The 11,601-nt window shown below is 72.3% G+C and overlaps 2 protein-coding genes across 2 annotated transcripts; one reads left to right on the forward strand and one right to left on the reverse strand.

Moving 5' to 3' along the window:
• Positions 1–877: 877 nt before the first annotated feature.
• On the reverse strand, positions 878–6,604 carry IRF3 (interferon regulatory factor 3). Its single transcript, XM_075916816.2, has 9 exons — positions 6,293–6,604; positions 5,442–5,625; positions 4,471–4,568; positions 4,233–4,287; positions 3,020–3,076; positions 2,503–2,595; positions 2,008–2,379; positions 1,806–1,924; positions 878–1,533 (listed from the first exon to the last, which is right to left on the reverse strand). Exons 1-9 carry the CDS (start codon positions 6,455–6,457, stop codon positions 1,363–1,365), a joined length of 1,314 nt encoding a protein of 437 aa, XP_075772931.2. The 5' UTR covers positions 6,458–6,604; the 3' UTR covers positions 878–1,362.
• A 303-nt stretch (positions 6,605–6,907) lies between these two features.
• BCL2L12 (BCL2 like 12) lies at positions 6,908–10,843 on the forward strand. Its single transcript, XM_089770135.1, has 6 exons — positions 6,908–7,199; positions 7,445–7,788; positions 7,868–8,026; positions 8,112–8,206; positions 9,373–9,624; positions 10,561–10,843. Exons 1-6 carry the CDS (start codon positions 7,054–7,056, stop codon positions 10,594–10,596), a joined length of 1,032 nt encoding a protein of 343 aa, XP_089626261.1. The 5' UTR covers positions 6,908–7,053; the 3' UTR covers positions 10,597–10,843.
• The last annotated feature ends 758 nt before the right edge of the window (positions 10,844–11,601 follow it).

Genomic DNA, 11,601 nt, shown 5'->3' on the forward strand with positions numbered 1-11,601 from the left:
GGAAGGACTGGGACGTGGGGCAGACCCACCATGGTGGGGCATGTCTATGAGGTGATGCTGGGCCCCCCCAAAAAAAGCCAGTGCAGCTTCAGGTGGCGGTGAGAGTTGAGCTATTCGTGGGGCAATTGGGCGCCACCGCGTACGCACAGAATGTATGCCCACCCCCAGGCTGCGTCTAAACTGGCAAGTTTTTCCGCAAAAGCAGCTGTCTACACTGGCTGCTTGAATTCCCGCAAGAACACGGACGATCTCATGTAAGATTGTCTGTGTTCTTGGGGAAATGCTATGCTGCTCCCGTTTGGGCAAGAGGGCCAGTGTAGACAGCGCGGTGTTTTGCGCTAAAAAGCCCCGATGGCGAAAATGGCGAGTGGGGTTTTCTTGCGCAAAACCGCGTCTAGATTGGCACGGACGCTCTTCCACAAACAGTGCTTTTGCGAAAAGCATCCTGCCAATCTAGACGCTCTTCCCCAAATGCTTTTAACGTTTGTTAAAAGCATTTGTGGAAAATCCTGCCAGTCTGGACGTAGCCCCAGGGTTTATACCCCTGGCAGAAAATAGTTAGCCCAAGGTTTATGGCACTTCTGCTTCCTAGTCCCGCCCCAGGGCCCGGTAGGGATGGAACGGAGGGCCCACAGGTGGGAGGAGACCCTCTAGAGGGGAGGAGAGACTGAGGCCAGGGCAGATGTGCCTAACGGGGTGGGTGAGGCTGGGGGCTGCTCCAGCGTCTGGGTGGCATGAGGGCAGGCTTCTGCCCCCATCGAAGAATCCTTTTCCTTCTCCCTTTGCCCCGACTTCCTCCGGGCCTTTGCCCCCCTCCCCTGTGGGGCAGGAGCAGGCGGGCGGCCGTGTCGTTCAAAGAATGACTCCCAGTTCTGGCTGCACATTCCTCGGCAGGAATCTATTTGTCAGATCTCTTCCTGGAACCCTTTTTCGGGTGGGGGTGGGCGGGCGCGGCCGGGCTGACAGGGATGGTGAAATAAACTTCCCACCCTTGCAGACCCGTGTGAGTTCGGCCCCCTCCCACCCGCAGTCCCGCTCTGACCTCGGCTGGGCGCAGGGTAGGATGTGGAGGACGCCCAAACGCCCTGCAGGCTGGGGCACGAGCCGCAGCCGCTGGACCCGGCCCGATCGGGCTGGGGGAGAGGCGGTCAGGTGGCAGAACGCTGCTCAAACCGCTAGCAGGTTGGCGTTGGTGCTTGCCCGGCGGTGATGGACAGCTGGAGGCTAGACGCTCCGTCGGCCACGCAGGGACGGCCTGCTGTGGGGGTGGGCTTCTGGCTGGGGGGGATATAGCGAGCAGCCACGAGGAACAGGGCCAGATCCGTCCTTTCCTCGCCGGCGGGGCATCGTCCATCCGTCCAGCTAGCCATAGGGCTCGCTCTCCATGCGCTCCTCCCAGTCCCGCAGCGCGCCCAGCAGCCCGGCCTCCCCCAGCGAGGCCGACATGCACAGCTCCACGCCCTCCGCCCGCAGCGAGGAGGCGCCGCGGGCCCGGCTCAGCTCGTGCAGGGCCCGCAGGGCCGTGGGCACCACCTGGGGGTGCAGGGGAGAGCGGGTGTTGGAGGGGGGCCCAGATGGCAGCATCTGACACCCCCCTGGCTGGGGCCAGCTGCTTCCCCTCCCCCACTCCCACCTGCCCCAGGGGGAGTGTTATGCTCTGCCCCCGCCCCACCAACCTCCCCCCGCCCCTTTGCCCATGAACTGCTGGCACAAATGCCCTTGGCCCGTCCCTGGTGGGGGGGTGGGAGGGAAGAGCCCCTCCCCCAGCAGGCCCTCGAGGGCCACAGAGGGGGGCAGGTTCCTACCTGCACCATGATGAGTTTCTTCTTCCAGGGGCGCTCCAGGTCTGGCCAGGCCTCCCCCAGGCAGAGCCACAGCTCGTAAGTGGGCGAGCTGCCCTGCCCCTCTATGAACTGGATCAGCTCTGGGGGCCAAAGGGGGCACGTCAGCCGGGTGCGGGGGGACTGCCCCGGCCCCCCACCCCTCAGGCTGCTCCCAGCCCCCTACCTCTGACGAAGCGCTGCATGTCGTAGAGAGGGGCGTACCCCGCCTTGGGCAGCTCCCCGCCTTCGGCCCCTGGCGTGGGGGTCTCCGTGCGCCCCCAATAGGCATGCAGGCGCCCCTGGCGGCTGGCGCAGAGGGCAGCCCCCTCCGCCCGCAGCAGCACCCCGGCCCCCAGCCCCTGCAGCAGCCGGGCCATGTAGTTGGCCTGCACCTGGTCCGGCAGCACCTCGGCCCCCGGCAGCACCACGTCGGCCAGCTCGGGGCAGGGGCTGGGCACGGGGCCGGGGGGCACCAGCCGGAAGCCCCGGGGGTTGGGAACCAGCGTCTGCTGCACCAGCTGCCCCCGGTAATAGACCCGCACCTCGAAATCCGTCACTGCGGGGAGAGAGGCAGAGTGAGATTGGGGGCAGCCCCATAGCCCCGCACCCCCCCACGCCTGCGGCAGCATCTCGGGGTGCAGCCCCACCAGCGGCCAGCAGGGGGCAGTGGGACACTCACCCAGCACATTGGAGGCCAGGAGCTGGTCCGGGGAGCTGAGGCCTGGCTGCTCCAGGGGAAGGAAACCCCCCAGCTCTGGAGAGAGAGCGCCCCCTGGGGGAGAGAGGGGCACAAGTGAGGGGCACCACCAGGGCTGGGCTGTCAGGGGGAGGGGCAGGAGTGAGGAGCCCCGGAAGGGCCGTGGGTGGGAGGGAGGGGCACCGGCAGGGCTGGGGCGGGGGGAGGGGGCCGGGGGCGGCAGGGGCTGTGGGGCGGGAGGGAGGGGAGGGGGCCAGGGCCGGGTTGGCAGGGGCTGTGGGGCAGGAGGGAGGGGAGGGGAGGGGGCCAGGGCCGGGTTGGCAGGGGCTGTGGGGCAGGAGGGAGGGGAGGGGGCCAGGGCCGGGTTGGCAGGGGCTGTGGGGCAGGAGGGAGGGGAGGGGGCCAGGGCCGGGTTGGCAGGGGCTGTGGGGCGGGAGGGAGGGGCACCGGCAGAGCTTGGGGGGTGGGGGGTAAGGGCTGCACAGGGGCACTGACCCACCTGTTGCTACCTCACCGACATACTGGGCAGCCGGCGCTGGCGGAGAGCACAGAGCATCTGGAAGAGAAAGTCCGATGGTTCCAGCTGGAGAGGCTGGGCCCCGGGGCGCCTGGGTTCCCTGCCTGGCGGGGATACGGGGGGGCTGGGCCCCGGGGCGCCTGGGCCCCGGGGCGCCTGGGTTCCCTGCCTGGCGGGGATACGGGGGGGCAGAGGTATAGGGGGGTTGGGCCCCGGGGTGCATGGGTTCCCTGCCTGGCGGGGATACGGGGGGGCTGGGCCCCGGGGCGCCTGGGTTCCCTGCCTGGCGGGGATACGGGGGGGCTGGGCCCCGGGGCGCCTGGGTTCCCTGCCTGGTGGGGATACGGGGGGGCTGGGCCCCGGGGCGCCTGGGTTCCCTGCCTGGCGGGGATACGGGGGGGCTGGGCCCCAGGGCGCCTGGGTTCCCTGCCTGGTGGGGATACGGGGGGGCTGGGCCCCGGGGCGCCTGGGTTCCCTGCCTGGTGGGGATACGGGGGGGCTGGGCCCCGGGGCGCCTGGGCCCCGGGGCGCCTGGGTTCCCTGCCTGGTGGGGATACGGGGGGGCTGGGCCCCGGGGCGCCTGGGTTCCCTGCCTGGCGGGGGGGGGGGGGGGCTGGGCCCCAGGGCGCCTGGGTTCCCTGCCTGGCGGGGATACGGGGGGGCTGGGCCCCGGGGTGCCTGGGTTCCCTGCCTGGCGGGGATATGGGGGGGCTGGGCCCCGGGGTCCTCTCCCCAGCTCAGGCAGGGCCAGGAGGAAAAGGCGGCTCAGATCCGCAGGCAGGAGCCGCTGGGGGGCAGGGTGGACCCTGGCGGGATGGGGGCCGCTGGGGGGCAGGGCGCTGGCGGGCGTTGGATCGGCCGCGGCTCGGGGAGATTCGCTGGGGGGGGGGGCTCCCTTGGCGGCGGCGGGCACTTCCAGCCGGGCAAGCGGCCCCAGTCGGCCGGGGGGGATGGGGCGGGAAAGGCTCCCAGCGAGGGGGGCCGGGGGCCGGGTCCTGGCGCGGCCCCTCCCCAGCGACAGAGCCAGGGCGGGGGCAGTGGGCGGGACCCCGAGCTGCGGGTTGCAGATGCAGCGGAGAAAGGGGGCGCTGGGTTCCCTGCCCAGGAGGGGGTGGGGTGGGCTGCTTGCTCTGAGCTGGGCCCGACACAAAGCTGCCCATCACCCCAGCCTCTGGCCCCGCCCCCGGGCACTCACCCTCCTCGGGGCTGGAGAGGGCCAGCGCGTTCAGAACCTCGTCCAGCTCCTCCGCCTGGGGGTGGGATTTGGGGCTGTCAGAGAGGGGGAGCCACCCCCCAGGACCCACAATTCCTTGCACCACCACCAGGTCCCCTGGAGCCAGCCAGGCCTGCCCCTCCCCCAACCCCATGCCCAGACCCAGGCTGAAGCCCAGCCCCTCCCCCAGGTCCCATGTCCTGGCCAGCTTGGGACTGACCTGGCTGGAGGAGATCCTGACCCCCGACCGCGCCAGGCCGTGGCTGCTTGCGTCCCCCTGAGTCTCGTGCACCACAGCACTGGGGGCCTGCTCCACACCTGGGGGGCACAGAGCCACGTGTGGGCAGCCCCTCGGTATGGCCCAGCCCTGCCGGTGCCCCTCACCCCCGCCCCACAGCCCTGCCAGTGCCCCTCACCCCCGCCCCACAGCCCTGCCCGTGCCCCTCACCCCCGCCCCACAGCCCCTGCCCCACAGCCCTGCCAGTGCCCCTCACCCCCGCCCCACAGCCCTGCCAGTGCCCCTCACCCCCGCCCCACAGCCCCTGCCCCACAGCCCTGCCAGTGCCCCTCACCCCCGCCCCACAGCCCTGCCAGTGCCCCTCACCCCCGCCCCACAGCCCTGCCCGTGCCCCTCACCCCCGCCCCACAGCCCCTGCCCCACAGCCCTGCCAGTGCCCCTCACCCCCGCCCCACAGCCCTGCCGGTGCCCCTCACCCCCGCCCCATAGCCCTGCCGGTGCCCCTCATCCCGACCCACAGCCCCCACCCCCAGCCCCGCCAGTGCCCCACAGCCCCGCCCCACAGCCCCCGCACCCCCAGCCCTGCCGGTGCCCCTCACTCCCACCCCACAGCCCCCGCACTCCCAGCCCTGCCGGTGCCCCTCACCCCCGCCCCACAGCCCCTGCACTCCCAGCCCTGCCGGTGCCCCTCACCCCCGCCCCACAGCCCCTGCACTCCCAGCCCTGCCGGTGCCCCTCATCCCCGACCCACAGCCCCCGCCTATCCCCTAGCCCTGCCGGTGCCCCTCACTCCCAACCTGAAGCCCCTGCCAGCCCAGCCCTGGGTGTCCCCAGCTCTCCTGGGTCACCTCACTCCCGACCCACAGCCCCTGCCAGCCCAGCCCTGACCCGCCCCTCACTGGGAACCCATGGCCCCTGCCAGTGCAGCCCCAGGATTCCCATCTAACCCTCACCAGCCTGTGCCCCGTTGGGCAGGATCTCGTAGACCTTGTGGGGGTCGGCAGAGTCCGAGCTGTGATCGTGGAGCACCCGGATCCCCGGTTTGCGGTTCAGAGCCGAGCGGAAGTTGCGTTTCCAGACGGCGGGCACAGGGGCATCTTGGCCGGGTCGGTAGCTGCCACTGTCAATGGCCCAGTCCTGGGGGAGTGGCAGAGCAAATGTTGGCATCTGGCAATTGGGCAGGTCTAGAGGGGGCCTGTGGAGTGGGAACCTGGCCTCAGTTTCCCCTCCCTCTCTGGGGCACTGATAGGGTGTTTTCCCCAGCATGAAGGGCCTGAGGGTGGGGAAAATGACAGCTCCCCCAGCCCTGCCGGTGCCCCTCACTCCCCCCCACAGCCCCTGGCCCCCCCCAGCCCTGCCGGTGCCCCTCACTCCCCCCCACAGCCCCTGGCCCCCCCCCGCCCTGCCTGTGCCCCTCACTCCCCCCCACAGCCCCTGGCCCCCCCCAGCCCTGCCGGTGCCCCTCACTCCCCCCCACAGCCCCTGGCCCCCCCCAGCCCTGCCGGTGCCCCTCACTCCCCCCCCCACAGCCCTGCCGGTGCCCCTCACTCCCCCCCCCACAGCCCTGCCGGTGCCCCTGCCCCGCCTTCAATGGGGAGCTGTTCAGAGGTAGGGGAGGGGGCCGAAGGGAGATGCGCTGGGGAGCCCGTGCGCCTGGGGAACTCCCAGCCACTGGACGCGGGGGTCCCACGCCAGGCGCGCTGAAGCGCGAGCTGCCCGGGGAGGGGGGGGGGCTGGCGAAGCCGGGAGACCAGGGCAGATGGGCCCCCAGCGCAGGGCGGCGCTGCCCCCCCCCGGGCCCTACCTGGAAGAGCTGGAAGTCCTCGGGGGCGGCGTCCTGCCGCAGCCCGTGCTTCCAGGGCACCCGGAACCGGGTGCGCCCCGCGTCCAGCCAGGCCACGCCCGGGTAGCAGGCGCGGTCCAGCTTCTGCCGCAGCCAGGGCACGATCAGCGGCTTCGGGGTCCCCATGGCCGGGCCGGCCCCGATCCGGGCCCGCGGGCGGGAATAGGGCCCGGGATCTGCGCCCCCCCCGGCCCCACCTGGCCCCCTGCGTCAGAGGAAGCGAAATTGAATCCGCCCCGCACGCGCCACGTGACTCGCCCCGCACGGGCCACGTGACCCCCAAACTTTGCTACACGGTGTCTGTGTGCTCGAGGCGGGGGGGGGGGGGGGGGGCGCTGCTCCGCCCCTCCCCCCAGACGGCGCGGGGGGGGGGGAGCTGGAAGCTCAGCGCGCAAGATCTGCGGCGGGGCGCAACGTCGCGGTCCAGGGGATGCAGCCACCTCTGGGGTGAGGCTGGCTTGCCCCGTCTGTGGCGGTGCGCATCGGCCCCGCCTCCTAGGGCCCCCGGGGGCGTGGCTCCTGGGCCCAAGCCCCGCCCCCGCGGGGCTGGCGCCTGCTCCCTGTCCCGCAGGGGAAGTTGGTGAAGTTCGGCGGGGGGGGCTCTGTTTGATTCCGGCCCATCAGCCCCCCCCTCCCCCCCGCCGGCCTGGCAGCAGGAGCCGGGCGGGCAAGTCTGTGCCTGGGGGGGCGGGGGGGGGGCAGAGGTTCCCCTCGGCGGGGCCATGGCGGGCCCCCCCCCGCAGCGCCGCGAGCTGCGGGAGGAGACGCGGCTGGTGCTGGAGGCTTTTCTGCAGGGGGCGCTGGGCCGGCGGGCCCCCCCGGGCCACGTGGGGCGCGGCTACCACGATCCCCACTGCTGGGCACACAGGTAAGGGGCGGGGCTAAGACGAGGGGGCGGGGCTCACCCCAGGGCAGGGCGTGGGCAAGGTCACTGTAACCTTAACTCTGACCCCCAGGGCACAGGCAGGGGCGGGTCTAAGCCCCTAGGGGCCTGTGATGGGGTGAACCCCCCCCAACCTGGGAAGGGGCGTGGCCACCCCCCCAACCACGGCAGGGGAGTGGGGCAGGTGAGGGCGGGAGATGCATTCTGGGAGGATCTACCTGTCCCCCCAGGTGCCCCACGGAGCCAGGGGCGGCCCCGCCCCCGGGGGGCCCCTGGACTCCGCTGCACGAGGAGATCAGCCGGGCGGAGGAGCGCAAACACGGCTTCAGGACCAGCGTGAAGCGGCTGCTGCGGCACCGGCCCGGCCCCCGCCAGGACCCCCCGCTCCCCCCCGCGGAGCCGGCGGGGGAGGGGCACCCCAAGGACCGCCGGGCGTTCTCCTTGAAGGGTTTGCTGCGGAAGAAGGGGCCCCCCCGGGAGGAGTCGGCGCCCCTCCCCCCCCACACCCCTCCCCCCAGTTCCCTGCTGGTCACCCCCTGCTACTGCACCTCGCCGCTGGAGCGCCCCCCTCTGGGTAAGGGGCACATGGGGCCGGGTGGGAACCCGGGCGTCCGGCTCCCCCCTCCCCCACTGTAACCTGGCTCCCCCCCCAGGCCAGGCAGCCGAGCGCCCCGAGTTCTACGCCCGCGTCGCCAGGAAGCTGGACCGGCTGGTGCAGCAGCAGCTCAGCAGCCCCGGCAGCCCCCGGGAGGGCCGCTCCCCCGGGCCTGTGGCTGGGCCCCTCAGCCCGGAGCTGGGCCCCGGGCCCCCAGGTGAGCAGGGCTCCTGCCCCTCCCCCACTCCCAACGGGCACTGCCTGGGGGCAGCTCTGGATCATAGTCCTGCCTCCGCCCCCAGCTCTGCCGGAGCCGCCCAGCGAAAGCCCCAAGGACCAGGCGCTACGCAGGCTGGTGGCCCTGCTGGAGCAGCAGGCCGGGGTCATCAACCAAGAGGTACCAGCCGAGAGCCCCTCCCCCCCGCCCGCAGCCTCTGGGCTCCCCCCAGCCCTGCCGGTGCCCCTCGCCCCCCCGCCCGCAGCCTCTGGGCTCCCCCCAGCCCTGGGCTCCCCCCAGCCCTGCCGGTGCCCCTCGCCCCCCCGCCCGCAGCCTCTGGGCTCCCCCCAGCCCTGCCGGTGCCCCTCGCCCCCCCGCCCGCAGCCTCTGGGCTCCCCCCAGCCCTGCCGGTGCCCCTCGCCCCCCCGCCCGCAGCCTCTGGGCTCCCCCCAGCCCTGCCGGTGCCCCTCGCCCCCCCGCCCGCAGCCTCTGGGCTCCCCCCAGCCCTGCCGGTGCCCCTCGCCCCCCCGCCCGCAGCCTCTGGGCTCCCCCCAGCCCTGCCGGTGCCCCTCCCCCCCGCCCGCAGCCTCTGGGCTCCCCCCAGCCGTGCCGGTGCCCCTCGCCCCCCCGCCCGCAGCCTCTGGGCTCCCCCCAGCCCTGCCGGTGCCCCTCGCCCCCCCGCCCGCAGCCTCTGGGCTCCCCCCAGCCCTGCCGGTGCCCCCCGCCCCCCCGCCCCCCTGCTCCCCCCGCCCTGCCCCCCTCGCCCCCCCGCCCGCAGCCTCTGGGCTCCCCCCAGCTCTGCCGGTGCCCCTCCCTCCTCCCCCCAGCCCTGCCGGTGCCCCTCCGCCCCCCCCCCCCCCCCGCCCGCAGCCTCTGGGCTCCCCCCAGCCCTGCCGGTGCCCCTCGCCCCCCCGCCCGCAGCCTCTGGGCTCCCCCCAGCCCTGCCGGTGCCCCCGCCCCCCCGCAGCCCTGGGCTCCCCCAGCCCTGCCCCCCAGCAGCCTCTGGGCTCCCCCCAGCCCTGCCGGTGCCCCTCGCCCCCCCGCCCGCAGCCTCTGCGCCCCCCCCAGCCCTTCCGGTGCCCCTCGCCCCCCCGCCCGCAGCCTCTGGGCTCCCCCCAGTCCTGCCAGTGTCCCTAACTCCCAACCCTGCCGGTGCCCCCGACCCACAACCCTTGCAGCTCCTGATCCCCCCAGCCCTGCTGGTGCCTCCCTGACTCACAGCCCCTGCCCCCCCCAGCCCTGCTGATGTCCCTCACTCCTGCCCTGCATCCCCTGCCCCCCCCAGCCCTGCCGGTGCCCCCGACCCACAACCCTTGCCAGCCCAGCCCTGCTTTCTCCCCCCCCAGATCGAAGCTGACCCCTTGCTGCGCAGCTGCCTGTCCCGCATGTCGTATGGGAGCTTCTCCCGACTGGCGGAGGCCTACACGGCGCGGGCCGCCCCCGGCAGCCCCGGCCCCCCACTCACCCGGCTGGCCCTCAGCATGGAGCTGACCCGGAGGGTGGCGGGAATCAACAGCCACGCGGCTCAGGCCCTGATGGGGTACAGCCTGCAGTACATGGACATGTTCGTGCCCTGGCTGCAGCAGCAGGGCGGCTGGGTAAGAGGCCAGTGGGAGGGGGTGGGGGCTGGGTGGTCGGGTGGAGGAAGAGGGATGGGTAAGAGGCGAGCAGGAGGGGGTAGGGGGGCTGGGTGGGCAGGGGGTGGAGGAAGGGGGATGGGGAAGGGGTCAGTGGGAGGGGGTGGGGGGCTGGGTGGGGTCTGGAGGAAAGAGGATGGATATGGGGCCAGCGGGACGGGGTGGGGGGGCTGGGTGGTCGGGGTGGGGGTCTGGAAGAAAGAGGATGGGTATGGGGCCAGTGGGAGGGGGTGGGGGGGCTGGGTGGTCAGGGTGGGGGTCGGGAAAAAAGAGGATGGGTATGGGGCCAGCGGGACGGGGTGGGGGTACTGGGTGGTCGGGGGGTGGAGGAAGAAGGATGGGTAAGGAGGGGTCAGCGGGAGGGGCTGGGGGGCTGGGTGGTCGGGGGGCTGGAGGAAAGAGGATGGGTAAGGAGGGGTCAGCGGGAGGGGTGGGGGGCTGGGTGGTCGGGGGGCTGGAGGAAAGAGGATGGGTAAGGGGCCAGCGGGATGGGGTGGGGGGGCTGGGTGGTCGGGGGGGGAGGAAGAAGGATGGGTAAGGGGTTGGGGTGGGGGGGCCGGGGGCGGGGGGGAGGGGAGGGGAGCGGGATGGGGGGGGGGGCTGGGTGGTCGGGGGGGAGGAAGAAGGATGGGTAAGGGGTTTGGGAGGCCCGGGGGGAGGGGACGGGAGCTATGGGGGGGCTGTATGCATGGGGGAGTGGATTATGTACCAAAGACCCCTGGGGGGGTGCTCTGTGTGTGGAGGAGCCAGGGGGCAGCCGTGGAGCAGACCCTGAGCAGGATGTGGGGTGTTGGAGGCTGGGGTCCACCCCTGGCTCATGGTCTGGGGGGTGGGGTAGGGGCTGTTTGGGATAACCCCCCTCCATCTCGGGCTAATCTCTCTCCCCACCCCCGGCAGGAGAGCATCGTGGGACAGGATGAGATCCTGGACTAGCCGCCTGCGGGCGCTGGGGGGTCCCAACGCCGGCCCCTCCTCCTTCACACCTCAGGCCTCTCCTTGGGAGGGGCCGGAACCCAGCCGTGGTGGGGAGACAGCCCTCCCGGGAGGAATCCTCCCTCCGAACCCTCAGGGCCTGCCACCGTTGAGTCCAACCCCCACTGTTTGGGGGCTTGTGACCGTGGTTTGTTCTAGTGAAGTGTTTTTCAATATATTTTGATATTAAAACTCCTGGTGTGTTTGGTGCAGAGGGTCCGGCACTGCCTCCAGGGAAGGGGCGGTGCCCTCTGGGCTGCAGTGCTGGGAGGTGAAGGGGAGGGGTGTGGGGGGGCTGCAGTGAGCAGAGGAGGGAGTTGTGGGGTGTGGGGCACGCACTGTTAGCAGGCGGATGTGTGGTGGGGGAAGAGGGTTGGTGGGGAGGGGGTACAGAGGTAGGGGTTGCAGTGATGGGGGAGGTGCAGTGGGGGCTGCAGTGGGAGAACCGCAGTGAAAGGGGGTTGCAATAGGAAGCCCGGCCATGGGAAAGAAGTGCAAAGAGGCAGCATAGGAGGGGTTTGCAGTGCTAGGGAGGGGAGGAGTGGGAGGAGTGCAGTGAAAGGGGGTTGCAGTGCAGTGGGAGGGGTTTGCAGTGCTAGGGGTGGGAGGAGAGCAGTGAAAGGGGGTTGCAGTGCAGTGAAAGGGGATTGCAGTGCTAGGGAGGGGAGGAGTGGGAGGAGTGCAGTGGGAGGGGTTTGCAGTGCTAGGGAGGGGAGGAGTGGGAGGAGTGCAGTGGGAGGGGGTTGCAGTGCTAGGGAGGGGAGGAGTGGGAGGAGTGCAGTGGGAGGGGGTTGCAGTGCTAGGGAGGGGAGGAGTGGGAGGAGTGCAGTGGGAGGGGGTTGCAGTGCTAGGGAGGGGAGGAGTGGGAGGAGTGCAGTGGGAGGGGGTTGCAGTGCTAGGGAGGGGAGGAGTGGGGGGAGTGCAGTGGGAGGGGGTTGCAGTGCTAGGGAGGGGAGGAGTGGGAGG

The sequence above is a fragment of the Pelodiscus sinensis genome, chromosome 18, assembly GCF_052426305.1.
Source record: "Pelodiscus sinensis isolate ZL-2025 chromosome 18, ASM5242630v1, whole genome shotgun sequence".
Lineage (NCBI taxonomy): Eukaryota > Metazoa > Chordata > Testudines > Trionychidae > Pelodiscus > Pelodiscus sinensis.

Bases quoted from the DNA above. Each gene is read 5' to 3' on its own strand.
- IRF3 (XM_075916816.2), bottom strand. From the start codon at position 6,457: ATGGGGACCCCGAAGCCGCTGATCGTGCCCTGGCTGCGGCAGAAGCTG. The intron at 4,569-5,441 runs GTGAGGGTTAGA...TGTGCCCCCCAG, and splicing joins GCCCAACGGGGCACAGGCTG to GTGTGGAGCAGGCCCCCAGT. The intron at 2,380-2,502 runs GTGAGTGTCCCA...CTCTCCCCGCAG, and splicing joins CCTGGCCTCCAATGTGCTGG to TGACGGATTTCGAGGTGCGG.
- BCL2L12 (XM_089770135.1), top strand. From the start codon at position 7,054: ATGGCGGGCCCCCCCCCGCAGCGCCGCGAGCTGCGGGAGGAGACGCGG. The intron at 7,200-7,444 runs GTAAGGGGCGGG...CTGTCCCCCCAG, and splicing joins CCCCACTGCTGGGCACACAG to GTGCCCCACGGAGCCAGGGG. The intron at 8,027-8,111 runs GTGAGCAGGGCT...CTCCGCCCCCAG, and splicing joins GCTGGGCCCCGGGCCCCCAG to CTCTGCCGGAGCCGCCCAGC.